Raw genomic sequence first — 19,436 nt, forward strand, 5'->3', positions numbered from 1 at the left:
TCCCTACAGTATAAGAGAAATTCTCGTATCCAGAAGAGACACAGAGGAGAAGATGCAAGGAAGGAGAAAAAAAAAAAATAGCGGACAACACAAGGAAAGGAGAAAAGGGGAATACAAAGGTGCTGCAGGAAGGAGGGGAGGACGGAAGGAAGAGGAGGAATAGTTTGGAATTGCATCAGTCTTTTTTTTCTTTTTCAAGTGAAAACAACACTACACCTCAACTGCTCAGATTACTTATAAAGTGGTAGTGGAGAGGTTAGTTAATCTTGACGTGAAAATTCAGAAAAGTGTTTAGTGTACATCGATCAACAAAACATTTGAAATACCAGCCATATGAATAACGTATAACAATGTCAAAAATGAACGTAGCAGCAATACAAAATAGTAGAATATCAGATGAAAGAAAAAAAAAACGTTAATACACAAGTGACGGGATCTATTTCAACAAACTCCTCAAAAAAAAATATATATAAATAAATAAAATTCATTCTGATTCGACAAGTCTTCGTCTTTGCTCTTTGAAATAAAAAATAAACGAAAGATGAAAAAGATGAGATAAAAAATTAAATAACGTTGAAAAAAACAGAAAAAATATGAAAACGAGAGAGAGAGAGAGAGAGAGAGAGAGAGAGAGAGAGAGAGAGAGAGAGAGAGAGAGAGAGAGAGCAGACAAACCGGGATATAGCATCTTCTCGATTCTTTGCAAAAAAAAAAAAAAAAAGGAATTGAAACAACGATGTTACGCTTAACTGTTTTAGGTCAGCGAGACTTAGCAAACCCTAAATAATGGTTATAATGAGGATTTCAAATTTGTGGAAGAGACAGGCGTCGGTTTGGGAAGTTGTTCTGTCCGTGGGGTCTCCCTGACGACGAGGAGAAGTACTACACCAAACATTCAAACCAGGGTTATATCAAGTGGGGTATTCATAGAGACATTTGTCTGCCTGGTAGCGGACCAATATATAAAACACTCTCCAGCTCGCATTATTTTGCTGCGTCAAATTTTCAAGGTAAGTAAATGAGAATGAAAAAAAAAAAAAAAATGGAAATACAAAATAAAAAAAAATGGAAATACAAAATAAAAAATATATATAAAATAAACTGTTGGTGCATGCGGATTTAATATTTTTTTCTAGCACACTTTTTTTTCACACAAGACAAGTTCACTATACTGCCATTACGAGCAGTACAAAATAATCTCTTCAGTATAATATATATATATATATATATATATATATATATATATATATATATATATATATATATATATATATATATATATATATATATATATATATATATATATATATATATATATATATATATATATATATATATATATATATATATATATATATATATATATATATATATATATATATATATATATATATATATATATATATATATATATATATATATATATATATATATATATATATATATATATATATATATATATATATATATATATATATATATATATATATATATATATATATATATATATATATATATATATATATATATATATATATATATATACATGGGGATGTTGGGGTTTGCATTTGGTTTGGTATCTTTTGCGTATGGTCGCTTCATTTGCTTAATGATATATTGCATCGCGTATTGATGTGTTTGATGTGATTTATGGGTTTATATGTTTCATGTGGTTCAAGTGTTCCCAGTGATTTGTGTGTTTGTTGTGTAAATGTGATTCAGGTGTTTTTATTGTGAGTCAAGTGTGTGTGTGTAATGTTTCATGTGTTCGTGTGTACTCCATGTGTGTCGTGTGTATTTCATGTGTTTCATGCGTCTCGTGTGGTACATGTGTTTTGTGTGGCATGTGTGTGTCATTTTTCATGTGAATTTTATGTGTGTCATGGGTTTCGTGTGATTCATATGTGTTTTATTGTGTCATGCGATGGATGTGTTTTCCATGGGATTCATGTAGTTCAAGTGATGCTTGCGTGTTGCATGTTCCATGTGAGTCATGCATGTTTTATGTATTTCATGTTTACTTCAGGTAGGTCATGTGTTCGTGTGTTTCATGTGGGTTATATGTGTCATCAGTTTAATCAATTTCTTTCGTGCTTCATGTGGCATGTATTGCGTACCTGTTGCATATGGCTCATGTATTTTATGGGTTTTGTGATCCATGTGTGCTTCATGTAAGTAATGTGGGTTCAGGGGTTCCCTACGTATGTTTTATGCGTGTTTTATGTGTCTCAAGGAAATTGTGTGTTTTATGTTTTTAATGGAAATTTTGTGTATGTGATGAGTTTTATATGGTGTATGTGTGTTTTTACGTGTTATGGGTTTTCAGGTGTTTCTTGTATTTATATGATTAATGGGTGTTATGTGTACCATAGGATTTTGTTTGTTTTCTATGTTTCGTGGTACTTAATTGTATTATGTGGTTTATGGGATCCATATGGGATTCATGAGTTGCACATGATTTATATGAGTTTACATGATACGTGAGTTTCCCGGGAATCTAATTTTATTTGTTTTAAATGTTTTAAAGGATTGCTGAGTGTTTATTGTTTATTGCGTTAATCTGTACCTGTGGGTACTTGATTACAAGTAGCTTATGCTAAGTATACGATTTCTTTAATAAATACTCAGATAAGACTAATAATTGTGATGTTCAGGTTAAGTTGGACAAATTATTTAAGTTAACATGTATTTCTTGTCAGTTCTATTAATAATTTGTCAATAAACTAATATATATATATATATATATATATATATATATATATATATATATATATATATATATATATATATATATATATATATATATATATATATATATGCAAAACAGTTGTTTGTCTTTGATCTTGTTATTTATGTTGCTTATACCATGTGTTTACATCTAAGCCTTATACATATGAACGTTCACCTACATTTATTGTCAATATACTAATACCACGAGTTGCATCTTTGCTCTGGCCTGTGCAATTTTAAAGCTCACCGAAGAGAACTTCGGACAGCAACATAGTGAAATAAAAACCTGGTTAGTGTGATTATAGCACTGGTCGTTACCCTTTAATTTCTAATTCCCGACTGGATAAGTCTCCCCACGCGGTGCCGATTTAATGTTATGCTACTTACTCCTAAACTCGTCATAATTAACTAATAATTCACTATTTTTGTTCCCCTAGTAATGCGCTATTCTTCTTTTCACTCAGCCTAAAACAGTCATTAACTTATCAATTGAATATTGTATTTTTTTTCTGGAATTACCAACTTCTCATGGAGAAAATACTTCTAAAGGACAAAATATTAGTTAAGTCACTCTGCGCGAGACTGTGACGAAGCTCACACTAACCTGCCATCAATTAGGGTCATCAATCTGCCCAAATGGGTGTTAAGAGAATGATAGAGGCAAATTATGGTAACTTAAAAATTAATCTTAACAAAATCTTTACGAAACAATATGTCTTTTCATCATGAATATGAAATTATTTTCAATCCTTTGGTCATTAAAAAAATTAAACACTATTTTTCCCATTTAGTGATAAGAATGTATACATTATACTTGCCTTTTCCAAAATTGATTAAAAAGACAAGTAACTCATGCATTAGATGACTTTTTAATTCTGTCTATGCAGAATGATTACGATGCAGAAACTTTTCCATAACGTCAATATTGATTCCAGATACAGACTCAACAGTGAATTCAAAAGACAGTGGCAGCACAGCAAGGCAATTCTCCAGCTCTTGCCTCCCTCAGCAGTTCATATATAGAGCGAGAGTAAAAATTCATGGAGCAACAGAGTCTTGCCCCACAATAATTACAGTGCACTTAGTATACCATGCTGGAGGCGACAGCCTACCTCAAGAAAGCCTGCTGCTCGATTCACTGGCCTTTAAGAAGCAGAGGTCTTGTGAAGAGATGAATTTTGGGAAGCGAGAAAACCAAGAAATAGTGAGGCGTGGGGGAGTTGAATATGTACGCACTACACACTCACCCCCATTCTCATACACACACAAGGAGTGTGTTTACGAGAGTGGGCAGGTAATGTATCAAGTGAGTAGCTCCCTTATCACTTAATCAATACACTCAACACTGATACTTTTTTCTATTATCCTGTGATAAAATATGAAAAGTCGTATCGATGCCTCTGTCTTCTAGGAAAGAACATTTTTTCTTTCCATCTTCTCCACAGTCTCTCTCTCTCTCTCTCTCTCTCTCTCTCTCTCTCTCTCTCTCTCTCTCTCTCTCTCTCTCTCTCTTTCTCTCTCTCTCTGACCTTAGTTACGCCTTATATTCTACCTTTTAAAGCTAAGTTTCGTTTCAACAACATTTCTACGTACATTATTATCAGGAAACACTGCTTAGACCCTGGCTAGCGATATGTGCGCCTTTTTCTTTTAGAATGATCTTCATGAGAGAGAAAAGGGTTTCAGTAAACTGGGTATATTGTTATAACTTTCCAACAACTTTCCTTGGCCGAATGTTATTATTTCCCACACAATCATGCCCGTGTGAATATCATTTGTATTATGTGGAAATGAGACCTGAAAGGGTAGTGATGTAATATCCATTATCCTTACTCGACCCCTCCTTCCCGATGGAGAGAATGAACATTACGGTTATCGGAGGTGTGAATGTTTGAACGCATCATTTATCTACTGTGTGTGTGTGTGTGTGTTGTGTGTGTGTGTGTGTGTGTTTATTGACCACTGTCGCTGCTGGTCACCCAGACAGCCTTTCCCCTACAAAAAGAGCTCAGAGCTCATACTGACCGATCTTAGCGTAGTGGTGAGACCAAACCACACACCACAAACACTGGAGTTTCATCCCGTATCTATTTACTGCTAGATGAACAGGGGCTACACATTAAAAGGCTTGCCCATTTCCTTCGCCACGTTCGGGACTCGAACCCGGACCCTATCGGTTGCGAGCCGAACATGCTAACCACTACACTGCACGTGTGTGTGTGTGTGTGTGTGTGTGTGTGTGTGTGTGTGTGTGTGTGACAGCCTCCCTGCCTCCTTGCCCTCTCTCTCTCTCTCTCTCTCTCTCTCTCTCTCTCTCTCTCTCTCTCTCTCTCTCTCTCTCTCTCTCATCGTCTTCCAGAAACACACATACACACACACACACACACACACACACACACACACACACACACACACACACACACACACACACAGACACACACACGTAAGCACGCTCACACACACACACACACACACACACACACACACACACACACACACACACACACACACACACACACACACACACACACACACACACACACTTTTTTCTAGTAATTTTTGTATTGTTGGGAAAATTCCAAATTACAGAAATTACATATGAAAATTTAAATGGTTTAATGATATATCTATTCCACTGTAATTGATTATTTGATCCTCCAGTACGTTGCGTTCTATTTATCCAGCGAGTGTGCATATTACAAGGGTTCCTAATACCTGACAATTTGCAAGGATCCCAAACTCTAATAACAAAGAATAAATAAATAAAAAGAATAAGAGATAAAAAAAAAGTTGTATCACCTATTTTCAGTTTGTTTCCTCGAACACAGAAGGAAGGGAAAAAAAGGCTTACAGAATTTATAGAGAAACGTCGAAAACACCGAGTCGGAGGTCCCTCCCTGTGCACGTCAGTCACGCTCCAGCGGCACTCGAGTTCCCCTGGCACCGCGCTCAACTCCAGGCATTTCGATTTAGGAAATGTAATGCTTCAGATGAACACGCAAATAAGAGGAAATACTGGACGTGAATTTCTGGTCGAGGTTCCACCCCAGGGTTTTGGTTCCAAGCACCATCGGGACACAACATTGACGGGGAGGGAAATTTGGCAGTCAGGCGCCAAGTCCATCAAACTGGATGAGCTGGAAGCAGAGGTAGTGCAAGGTGGCAGGGAAGCCATTCTATTTAGTCTTCCTGGTCCTGACTTGAAACTCACATGCAAACACACGAGCAGGGGACGGACGGACACACACACACACACACACACACACACACACACACACACACACACACACACACACACACACACACACACACACACACACACACACACACACACACACACACACACACACACACACACACACACACACACACACACACACACACACACACACACACACACACACACACACACACACACACACACACACACACACACACACACACACACACACACACACACACACACACACACACACACACACACACACACACACACACACACACACACACACACACACACACACACAGAACAACACGTGTTCGCACTCATATACTTCTTATGTTATGTAATGAATATAGATGATAATTAGTCTTTATCTCCATGTAAACTTATGAAACAAAGAAAAATATACGAAACAAAATCTATGGCTGGGGTGCAATGAGATAAGTCTGAAGCCATTAGTAACTGATACTCCAAGTCATGAGAAAAAAAATATTAAAGAGAGGCAAAACAGCGCCATGTTTCGGTTTTACAGATTTAAGCCCTTGTTTATGGCACACTTACTTCCCGAGAAGGAGACCAGGCCAGTAATCACACACGAGTACGAAAATACTGTAGCTGCGAGTGTTTGAGCATCAGCAAATAGGGATATTACAAGTAAGGAATATTATTACACAATATATCTAATTAGCAGAGAAATGGGTAAGACAAAGTCAACTAGTAATATAGTAGTTAACAGTCACTACAAGTCGTCTAATAGGAGAGAGGCGTATACCTTGTACGGTTGTAATATGAAAGGTAGTTTAGCTCTTCATAAAAACTCTCTTTTAAGAAAAGCAACATGTATTTTGACATTAATGTGTCCCCAAGGATGTATGAAACATATGCTATGAAGGTGGATACAAATGAAGTGACTGCAATCAAAAGTATATGAATAATAGAAAGTGTTTGTGTTCGTAACAACAATAATCGCAAAATAAGTAAAGTGAAATAAAAAAAAATTATGGCAAAATATTTCTAAGTGGCTAGGAGTTTCCAAATTCAGAGAAAAATTGAACAATAGAGTATTAGGAAAAACCTGAAAAGAAATGTGAATCATTAGCTTGAATATATATATATATATATATATATATATATATATATATATATATATATATATATATATATATATATATATATATATATATATATATATATATATATATATATATATATATATATATATATATATATATATATATATATATATATATATATATATATATATATATATATATATATATATATATATATATATATATATATATATATATATATATATATATATATATATATATATATATATATATATATATATATATATATAATGAGCAAAAGAAAAAAGCCCACTCAGTACCATTTGTTATGAAATGCCTCAAAGGAGGGAAAATAAACAAAAGATAAGTATTTTTAAAACTCAGTTGTGAATGAGTTAAATCTATAAAAGAGACAAAGTAGAAATACAGGCAGGGTGTTCCAGAGTTATTTCCTGAAAAATTTTCATACTTTCTATCAATAAAAGGAAACTTTGACGTGCTGGAAAACAGACGTGGCTTAATTCCATAGATAGAAATGCATAAGAATCAGTTAATGAAAAGCCTAAGTCGGCCACCTCTTTACCATGTGCAGATAGAAGAAAATGAGGTGTTAAACCATAGTACAGAAGGTTTAGGGTGAAAGAAAGAATGAAGATGTACGTCTCCATATTATACACTATCACCTTGCTATGAGATCATTACACAGAGACGGATGGCACAGAAGCAGTAATCATCTTATAGAAAATCAATGTAATACCTCCTGAAATCCTCAAAATCATCAGAGGCAAAATGACAGAGTATAGGCGGAATGGTTAAAAGTGGCGAAAAAGTAAAGAATATTAGACGTATTTCCAAAACTGTCAGGAATGCTGGCAGTGTGTTGAACAAGTTATTCTAAGTTATGCAGGGTACCACCATCCAAGATAAGTTCACCAGGATGGTTAGTGCAAGAAGACAAAAACCAAGGATGCCGGCGAACACTGAAATCTTCAAGAATGGAGATTTTTTGTGAATATATTTATGTACATATATGTTTGGGGGTTTCCATTCTCACAGTTTTGTTAGATAGGATGGGATCAAAAGCTTTTCGTCTCATCAATTCCTCTCCTCTGACTGACTGTCTTCAACCTCTTTCTCATCGCCGGAATGCTGCATATCTTTTATCGCTATGTTCATGCTAACTGCTCTACTGATCTTGCTAACTGTATGCCTACTCTCTTCCTGCGGTCTTGCTGCACAAGGCTTTCTTCTTCCTCTCACCCCTATTTTGTCCAAATCTCTAATTATCTAATACAATAGTTAACCAGTACTCTCAATCATTCATACCTTGCTCTGGTAAACTCTGGAACTCCCTGCCTGCTTCTGTATTTCCATCTTCTTACTACCTGATTTCTTTTAAGGAGGTGGTTTCAAGACATTTGTTCCTGATTATTGAATAACTCACTTGACGTTTAAGGGAACTGGCAACCCAGTGGGTTTTTTTTTTCATTTTTGTTGCTCTTGGCCAGTTGTCCCTCCTGCATAAAAAAATGAATATATATGTATACATATATATATATATATATATATATATATATATATATATATATATATATATATATATATATATATATATACATTCATCATCTAAAATATCGTAAATTTCCTTTTTTCTCCGTTTCTCTTTCTTCCTTATCTCTCTCTCTCTCTCTCTCTCTCTCTCTCTCTCTCTCTCTCTCTCTCTCTCTCTCTCTCTCTCTCTCTCTCTCTCTCTCTCTCTCTCTCTCTCTCTCTCTCTCTCTCTCTCTCTCTCTCTCTCTCTCTCTCTCTCTCTTCCCTCACACATACATATAAATATGTGCTCACTTACTGCTTCAACCAAGTTTTCTTTTCCTCAGCTTTTCGCACACGTCGCTTTCTTCTCCCTAGCCCACCTGGTTCGGGCAACTTTTTTCTTTCAGCAAATCTAATATTTGTCTTAAAAAGCAGTATATTTGAAATCCACCTAACAACAAGCCACTCTTAATATTTTAGCTTTAACTTGAAAACAAACTTGGTTCAATGAATTTTTTTTTTCATCCTCCACGAAATTCATAGAATATGAAGGAAGCAGTATTATGTATCATTGAAAATAATGATACAGGTCATTGCATCTCTCTTGAGTACCAAAATGTTTTCGTTTTGAAGACTATCAATATTTCTAAATGATTATGACGTACATTTAAACATATCAGTAGGAGATGGAGATACGAATGGAGATGCGATGGACATACACAGATGCGCAAGGAAGAGCCAGGTGGACAGCTAAAACTATATTAAAAAATGCTTAGCGAAATCAATAACACTTAATAGGTATTTCATTTTTTCTTGTCTTCTTCAGTGTGATGTTGGGAAGAAATTCTATTAATATTTATTCATAATTTTTGTCCGGGATTTACGTCTGGCTTCCATAATCTTTCAGGGTTTGGACAATGAACTTTGGATTTGGCATTTGGAAACCATTACCTAGAGTGGATTACCTTTTTGACATTCCAACGTGGCCAGGATCCGAACTCATTCACCAGTTTATCCCTTTACTAAACCGCGCGTTGTTCCATTTTACCAACACGGTCTCCATCATTCACTAAACTTAATAACCAAAAATATTAGCAGACTATAAGAAAAGCTATATCATTTCAACTATTCGATCATTTATATGCTTTTAGTTGTCTTTGATACTATACTGTAAATTTTCACCTGCTGCAGTCAATGATTTAATTTGCATAGAACACGGACGAGTCGACAGTAGGGTAAAATAGTTGCAGAGGTAAAAAAACAAGAGCCATTACGAGCATGGCCTTAGTTAGTGCAGTCATACAGCTGGAAAAACATGTACACAAACGATATAAATAAACAAACAAAGGTAACAGTCGCTAAGAAAATAGTAAACAAAGGCGAGGCTACCGAAAGAATGACCTCGTTAATGGTAGCGGGCGAGCGAAGCTTTGTAAAGTAGAAATGTATTTGATTAAAAACACTCATAGTTCATCGGACTCATTTGTGTTACTTTTTTTTATATGAAATACGAGCATGTATCGAAATTAATATTCTGAAAGCAAATCATGACTTCCTGGTGGACTATTATGCTGTGAATCAAAGTCAATGACCTACGTGTGCCAAATATGCAACAAAACAATATAAGAAACACGAAAAACAAGAATAATGACGCCGAAGAAAAAATAATTAATAGAATAGAAATAATGAACAATTCCATGAAGGGGGAACAAGTAAATATCAGAGGAAAGCAAATAAAAATAGAGCAATCCAAGAACTAAAATCAACTATAGATTGTTATACTTTCATTAAAGAAATAAAAGAAAAGGTTATAACTAATATCAATTATAAATATTTCACAATTCCACGGTAAAAAAAAAAAAAAAATTATAATCATCATCATCACTAGTGTTTCCATCTACTCAACACAAATAACAAAAAACACTGTCAGAGAACACATTAAGGAAACAGATAGTAAGGAAAATAACAAAAATAAATAAATAAATAATATCCAACAAAAGACAAGGATAACATTTGTAAAGAAATCAAGACAATAAAAACTCGTCATAAAAAAAATGCAACCTAACACAATGCAGTATATATGCAGTGAACACTTTGAAAACAAAAATACGAGTACATTTCCCTAGTAGAACGATAATAGTATTCCCAGAGATCACAGAGGGTATAACACCCACACTAACACCAGTGAGTGATGAGATGCAGAAAGTACAGAGGTATGATACCAACAATTTTTATACCTGTGTGTTGGAGGGGAAAGAGGGTGCTGGCAGCGTCATGGGGGGAGTAAAGAGACACTTGGGATGAGAAGTATATTAACTTGGCATAATAGAGAAGGGGAGGGATAAGTGTACATTGAAAATGATACAAGGGATGTACGACATGATTTGGTAAGGGGAGAAAGAAATAGGGAGATGAAATAGAAACTAACATTATTACAGAGGAGAATGAACTATTAGATTCGGTCCTATTCAAAGGAGTGACATTTCATAGGAGTGACGTAACAAAGGAGTGACAAATCAAATATAAATTTCAAAGGAGTGACATGGATGATAACTATAAAGATAAAGTTATTATTACTATATCTAATATTGAACCTACAAGACCACTGTACCGAACATCTCTCTCGAATCCCTTCTTCCCAGGACCCGGAATCCCCCAACAGGGGCCGCCGTGGTACAGTGGAACCATGTGCGCTTTGGGGTCTGAGGGGTCTCCAAGCGCTCGGGTTCGAATCCTGTCCACGGTCCGAGTGTAGGATGGGCTTCCTCATTCGGGGCAATGCTTTCCTAGCGGGTGGGCTTTGAGATAGGAGATACCCTAGTAAACAGTATCCCCTTTAGCCCATAAATTCCCGTGAAAAGCCCTCATGGTATAAATAAAAAAAATTCTCCCACACTGCTGCTTCATCTGTCGTTGAATCTTAAGTTTCATGAAGTGGCAGATGATGAACACGGATTTTGTTAGTGAAAGTATGTTTGTAACATTGAATAATAAGAATGCTAAACTCATAGTACCTGAATCAGTTTTAATGCTTTAGGAGTAATACTGAAACTTCAGATTACAACGACCACTGTAGTGTTTCTGAATCAATCTTAATGCTTTAAAAGTAATACCGACAGTGCAGTTGCGCTCGTGCTCTTCGACCTATCGATTGTGCAGTTGCAGCTGGAACTTTCCGTTGTGTTCTTTACTTACTATAGACATCTATTTTTCAAGATATATAATCCATAATGGATGAATATCAATTTCTAAAATCTTAAATGAGTAAAGACGAGCTAACATTCAGAGGATACATTTACTGATACCAACGCTCCTGAAACAACAAACATTATTTCCGATGCGAGGACAAAAATTGTAATGGTTCCACAACTCTTCGTGGTGTGACAATTTTTAATGTCTGAAAAGAACAAGCAACAGCCAACAGCTTGGAGGCTTGGCATAAACGGTTTGAAACAGTAGTTTAACGTTATCTTTTGTGAGTGTATTCAATGATAAAGGAATTCATAAAAGAAAACCACACAGAACAAGAGATGAAGCGATTGATTGCATTCAACAAAAAAGAAGAAAGAACAAACCCAGAGGGAAAAGAGGCTTGCAACTGTTGTCAGGAAACATAGAATCGTCTCTCCTGACGAACACCTTTACATTTCAGTTCAAGAAATATAAACGACAATAAGATGGAAGATTTTAGTGATTATGAACAAACCTTTTAAACAAGTTTTAAGTTAATATATTAACACAATTCAGTGGGTCTACAACCTCATTATCACCCCTGGATTGTTGCATCCCTTGCTATCTTTTATCGCTATTTTCATGCTAACTGCTCTTCTGATCCTGCCAACTGCATGCCTCCCCTCCTGGTGTCTCGCTGCACCAGGTTTTCTTTTTCCTCTCACTCCTATACTGTTCAACTCCCTAATGCAAGAGTTCACCACTACTCTCAATCATTCATACCTTTCTCTGATAAACTCTGGAATCCCAACCTGCTTTTGTATTTCCATCTTCCTACGAATTGACTTCTTTTATGAGAGAGGTTCCATGACATTTGGCTAACTATCAGTCTTTCAGGGAACTGGCAATCAAGTTAGGTTTTTATTATTTTTTTTCTGTTTTACTTGGCAGCTTCCCCTCTTCCGTTAAAGAAAATCTAGAAGTCCAAATTTGAGTGAATTCACGCCGCCAAGACATACACCACAAGAGTGAGAACGAAGGAAAAGAACAGCTGAGGTGCAGTTGAAATATATACACGCAGTAGGAAATGCAACAAATCATAATGACGGACAACTTTCTTATTCTTTCATTCTTTCATATTAACATAAAAAAAGAACATAATTTTATTTTTTCTATTTAATATCTTAATCTCTACTTATTGTTAACAAAAGAAAAAACAATACTGTACTGTTACTTCTGCATAATATTTAATCTTCAAAATCATCTGAGAAACAAACAGATAGACACAGTAAAGGCTACGATCTTTGTGAACCTTAAGGAATAATCGCTCAGAAGTTGCAATTGTAGGACAGTTTACGTAACAATACTGATAAATATAGAGTTGTCAAGTTAAACATATGACCTTTCAAAGCCTTTGCAGTGAGAATGTTGTGATACTTCTGCAGTGGAGGGATGGTAGGATCACGTTTAGAAGTTCTCTGAGGTAGGTAATCGTTTGCATGCAATTGTGATATTGTTATCGACGATTAATATTCCGTAAGTAGTGTTAATGACATTTTGAATTTGAAAATGCATATGATTACGATTTACATTTTCTTTTAATTGTAATAAAGGATAAACAGATAATGTGAAAATAGATAATTGGATTAAGATAAAGCTTAAACAAAACATATCAGAATATCTAGGGAAGGGCTCAGGGTAAACTAAAACTAAGGAAAAACAAACAAAACTCACACATACACATAGATATTAAAAACATGCATTCGTAAGTTCATCGCTGATATACAGTGTACTTATGGACAAGGATGATAGTACATAGCGTTTATTATGCCTCAAAATCAGTAATTTTATATCAGCTTTTAATGCTAGTATGCCACACAATATTCATTAATAAACCCTACTGGCAGGAAATACACTGATATATATATATATATATATATATATATATATATATATATATATATATATATATATATATATATATATATATATATATATATATATATATATATATATATATATATATATATATATATATATATATATATATATATATATATATATATATATATATATATATATATATATATATATATATATATATATATATATATATATATATATATATATATATATATATATATATATATATATATATATATATATATATATATATATATATATATATATATATATATATATATATATATATATATATATATATATATATATATATATATATATATATATATATATATATATATATATATATATATATATATATATATATATATATATATATATATATATATATATATATATATATATATATATATATATATATATATATATATATATATATATGAAGATAACCATATGAATTTTATACTTATGACCTGATACGCCTTCTATTAGCACGTAATTTTATAAACATATATCTACTAACTCAACGTCATGTCTGCCTCATGTCCTCAATTTCCTCTCGTCAGCTCATGCTCATATCATGTGTACTGTACGTGTTACCAACAAAAGCAAAGTCACCCTGAGGCAGCTCATTCTTCAGGAAAGTGCTGCGCAAGGGAGCTTGTGGACACTACCCTGTGCAGATGTGGCGACTTGCGCTTTCTATGTGTGACCTTGATCTCTAATTAACTTGCATGTTGGGGAAACAATTTTTTTTTTTTTTTTTTTGCAACCCCGGGGCAGTGTTTAGGTTTGCTTTGCTCTATGCCTGCCGACCGGCCACACTCTTGCAATATTTTTTGGAGTTTCCACGTAATTACCTTAGACTTCTGAAGGCGTCTCCACAAGTGCTCTTTCAAAGTGCGAGAGGGTACTAGTGTTTTTATATGACGTGTTTTTCTCTTTCAATATATTTTAAAGCAGTACGCTGCCATGTGCCACAATCATGCCCAGATTTCTTTTCTCTCTCTCTCTCTCTCTCTCTCTCTCTCTCTCTCTCTCTCTCTCTCTTTGCTGTCCTTTTCATGTACGTTTACATTAATTTCTTGATAATCACATATTAGATCACCTACTGAGAACAGTAAGACCCGTTGTGGCCCATGTATCTATACGCACGCACACAAGCACACACACACACACACACACACACACACACACACACACACACACACACACACACACACACACACACACACACATCCACCATAGCCACTATCACAAATGCCAGTGCTAGAGAAAGAGAGAAAGAACAAGGAGAGGGAAACGCAAACACTGCACCACCAGAAGCAAGACAACCAAGATGGATACTAACGCAGAGGCTGAGGTACTTACAACACGTTCCTAGACCCGAAAAGACTGTGAACACTACCACTGCTACTCCATGTGCCTTAACTCCCTTAGCTGTCTAGCTCCCCTCTCCACGTCCTGGTCATTTCAACACATCAAAATATCAAATAGATGTAATTCTTCTGATAACGATGGACGACATTTTAGGGAATGATGATCGTGCACCAAAATATCTACTCCTTACCTATTCCTTAAATTAGTTGTACTGGGCCATGTAGAATGGATCTCACAGAGCCCTAAATAAATATCCGTGTGTGATAGTGGAGTCAAGTTCAGGAGACAGTCAACACGTGTATTGTTCTTTATTCGGCTACAGGGGACAAAACAATTATGGCTAACTCGTGTGTGTGTGTGTTCTCTCCTCGATCTGGGTGCAACCCTTCTGAAGATTGTCGGTAGATGTGGCTGCCAGATGTATGAGAGTGTAGAATATGTGTATAAGTATATAGTTAGGTATTTTCCTACCTTATTATCTAAGTAATATTCCTACATTTGTAACTACGTATTTTCTTTTAACTTTTGTATGCTTTGGTGCCTTTTATTTTGTTTCCCCTTTTGGTCCTAGACAGCTCTGTGAAGCGATACTTAGCTATTCCTACTCTTCCTCCACAGAGTTTAGCATCGTCCCCCGACCTGCCGCACAACTACGTTATGCCGCAGGAAATGAGAAAGAACGAACAAAAAAAAAAAAAACGGAAAAAAAAGATTCTACAGCATAGCAGAATTTTATACTCACCTTGAATTTGTAGCGTGGAATCTTTTTTTCCCAGGATGGTGGTGGTGGTGGCGGTGATGGTGGTGGTGGCGGTCGTAGTGTTGGTGGCTTGCAGTTGAGTGAGTTCTGTAATGTACCAAGGAAAGAATGAAAAGAATAGTATTAGATATGTATGCAAAAACGTGTTGGTGTGTGGAGAGAGAGAGAGAGAGAGAGAGAGAGAGAGAGAGAGAGAGAGAGAGAGAGAGAGAGAGAGAGAGAGAGAGAGAGAGAGAGACTGTCTCAATAATGACAAACAGAAAAATACCAATTAGAGTAGAACAAAAGGGTGATGCGTCCTCTGTTAACTCTGTAAAAATTATGTGATCACAAGGCAGATCTTCTTTGGTTTAATTCAATCTCAATAAAAACCATCTTTTCTTTTAATCCATATACAACGTATACCAAAAAAATAATAAATGTTGCGAAAATCTTCCACTGTAAATCACAACAGCGTACTGTATGCATTGCCACTGTATTGTCGACTGCGAAAAAGAAGTATTGTCACTTTCAGATCATATATATAACTCAAAGCCGGGAAGATGAGGAGAAGGAAGAAAAGGCAGAGGAAGAAGGAGGAGGAGGAGAAGGAGGAGGAGGAGGAGGAGAGGAGGAGGAAGAGGAGGAGGAACAAGAAGAGGAAGAGAAGAAGGAGCCGGAAAAAAGAGAAAGAGAAAAGCAGTAGTAGTAGTAGTAGAAGGAGAAGAAGTAGGTGAAGGATAAAGAAGAGAAGGAAGATGAGCCGGGGGGAACGTTCCGCTTGAATGAGGAGTTTTATCATTTGCAGTTATCAAGTTTCCAGCGCCAACACTCCGCTTGAACGTCCACCAACGACAACACTCGCCTCAGGAACCGCCCAAGTTGGTGTGGACGGTCCGAGTTTGAGACAACTTTCCAGATAACAGGAGGTTCAGGTGAGCGTCTCCCAGGTGCAGCGCCCGAACCTTCTCACCTGCTTGTGGTTCCTTCACGCTACCTTCTCTTTATGCCTGACTGATATACTTATCTCCTAAAGTCCATAACAGTTTGGTGTCTTATCATACTCTTATTTCATGTGCACAAGAACGCCCAGAAGACAAATTCGACACACGCACACACACACACACACACACACACACACACACACACACACACACACACACACACACACACACACACACACACACACACACACCTACCAATCGACCATGCTAGAAAAAATATTGTTGTAAGAAAAACAGACATACAAGAGCAAAGAGAAAAATTACAAAATGACTCTGCTATAAGGCAAATCTTAAAACCACAAAGCGTCAAAATACAAGGAATGGAGAGCACACACACACACACACACACACACACACACACACACACACACACACACACACACACACACACACACACACACACACACACACACACACACACACACCATGAATACACGCATGCTAGCACACTGTGTGACATGGATACAAGCATAGATGCACACACAGGAACAGAGACACATATGCACAAAGGGACACACACACACCTAACAACACAGCACACAAAAGGAGAAACGCAGCAGGACTACTGCTATATATTTGATTACATCCTGCCAGCGGAACATACAAGAATAGAAGTCCACTCACACTCTCTCTCTCTCTCTCTCTCTCTCTCTCTCTCTCTCTCTCTCTCTCTCTCTCTCTCTCTCTCTCTCTCTCTCTCTCATTGGTTTATTATGTCATGCATTTCTATAGTATTAGTAGTATTAACTGTTTTAGTAGTAGCAGTAACGTACTAGTAGTATAAGTAGTAGTAGTAGTAGTAGTAGTAGTAGTAGTAGTAGTAGTAGTAGTAGTAGTAGTAGTAGTATATGAAACCAAAATAATAAAAATAATAATAATAATAATAATAATAAGAGAAGAAATAATAATTGTTGTTATTATCATCATTATTATTATTATTATTTTATTATTATTATCACTATTATTATTGTTATTATTAGTATTATATAATACTAATACTAATACTAATACTAATACTAAAATTATACTACTACTACTACTACTAATAATAATAACAACAACAGCAGTAATAGAAATAGTAATAATAATATTCGTTTAACGTAGATTTCCCATTAACATAAATTTATGTAGGCTTGCTCTAATTTCCTCTCGATCAAAAGAAATAAGAAACTTTTAGAAACATGCGACAAATTTTCAGGCAATGAGCTGAAAAGAATTTTAGAGTTGGCGTCTGCATTTTTAACTTACTCCTTGGATTTTATGACACTAAACATATGCATAGAGAGAATGTTTAATGAAATTCTTTATTACTATATTTACTGAGTGGCTTCTTATACCAGAGTGTCTTGCAATCCAGAGGCGGCCAACCAACCTACTTCTGTGGACTAAGTCAATAGTGGAGACTCGAGAGCATGAGCAAATAAATACTTCTTTGAAGTTTGGTTTAATATTTCATCAAATGTACAAGTATATTAGAAAACTGCACCACGCACATGCACCTACATCGCGGTGATCGTTTCCACCGCCCACTGGTTTGCCATTCCTGATTCCTCTACCTCATGTACTTAACGTATAACAAAGGAAGATGCAAGAAATCATCAAACATATAGTACGTCTCACTTCCTGATCATTTACGGTTTTATTTTGTTAATTCACATAACTGAATGGAAGCGTTAGGGGAATGCCTATGTAGGGGAAATATTTGGTAAAAAAAATAATTGTTTTAAAACCCAAAGGAACTACGTACTTATATCTTTACTTTCTCGTTGCTTTCGAAAACTTAAAAAAAATCTAGAAATATAATGAGGCGAAAAGTGATTATAGTAATGAATACATATTATAATACATTAATTTTGAGTGAATATAATAATGGAATGAAGGTACAAAAGAATAGAATTTCTCCTTCAGTAAGTTCACCATAGTCACGAAATATAGATAAAATAAAAAGAAATAAAATATAATAAAACAGGAAAAAATGTCAGCCTGCATCAAGATGATTCCGTCGAGATCTGATGGTGATTTTGCAAGAGGCAGGCAAACACGTCAATCCATGAAAGATGCAGCAGCCAATATTGCTACCAACACTTTTAGAGTTTACGAAATTCAAACATATGTGGTGCAAAAAATAATTTTGTTTCGATTCCCAGACATTTATATCTTCACTTCCGCTTTAGTTTATGGAAAATCACAAATTACACATGAGTTTTAAAGTGGTTAGCAGTTAAGGATACGTATTAATAAGATGACTTTTCAGACAAAAATAAAATGTGAAGCGTTTGTGCATTATGAATTAAATTCCTTATGTTGCACTAGAAGCACACGCAGCGCGTCAATTCATGTCTCCTGTCTGTCTTCCTTAAGCTGCTATCCGCGTGGTAAATTTGAAAATGATATGAATTATGAGAAATAAGAGAACCACAATTAATCATGACAACAGCAATGATTATTTAGATACTAATGAAGCAAATTATCAACAACAGAAGTATATATGAATTAATAAATACATTGTTTTTTTAAATATCTTCGAAAGATGAAAAGCTACAGTTATTTTGTTTTCCTCTGATCGGAGATCATGCTGGCTGAAAAAAAAAAAGGATAGTAATATAAGTAAATCTTCAAACATGCAGCGCCACTACCACCTGCCAAGCCACATCAAACAG

The 19,436-nt window shown here is 35.3% G+C and overlaps 1 protein-coding gene across 1 annotated transcript in view; it reads right to left on the reverse strand.

Annotated features, from left to right (window-relative positions):
- The window catches only part of LOC123504643, a 266,093-nt gene extending 249,519 nt beyond the window's left edge, over positions 1 to 16,574 (reverse strand). Inside the window, exons 1-2 of the mRNA XM_045255357.1 lie at positions 16,547 to 16,574; positions 15,776 to 15,880 (exon numbers count right to left, since the gene is read on the reverse strand). Of these exons, the coding sequence (XP_045111292.1) occupies positions 15,776 to 15,880; positions 16,547 to 16,574 (133 nt within the window). The remainder of the gene's footprint in view (positions 1 to 15,775; positions 15,881 to 16,546) is intronic.
- Positions 16,575 to 19,436: the final 2,862 nt, after the last annotated feature.

The sequence above is a fragment of the Portunus trituberculatus genome, chromosome 16 (assembly GCF_017591435.1).
Source record: "Portunus trituberculatus isolate SZX2019 chromosome 16, ASM1759143v1, whole genome shotgun sequence".
NCBI lineage: Eukaryota > Metazoa > Arthropoda > Malacostraca > Decapoda > Portunidae > Portunus > Portunus trituberculatus.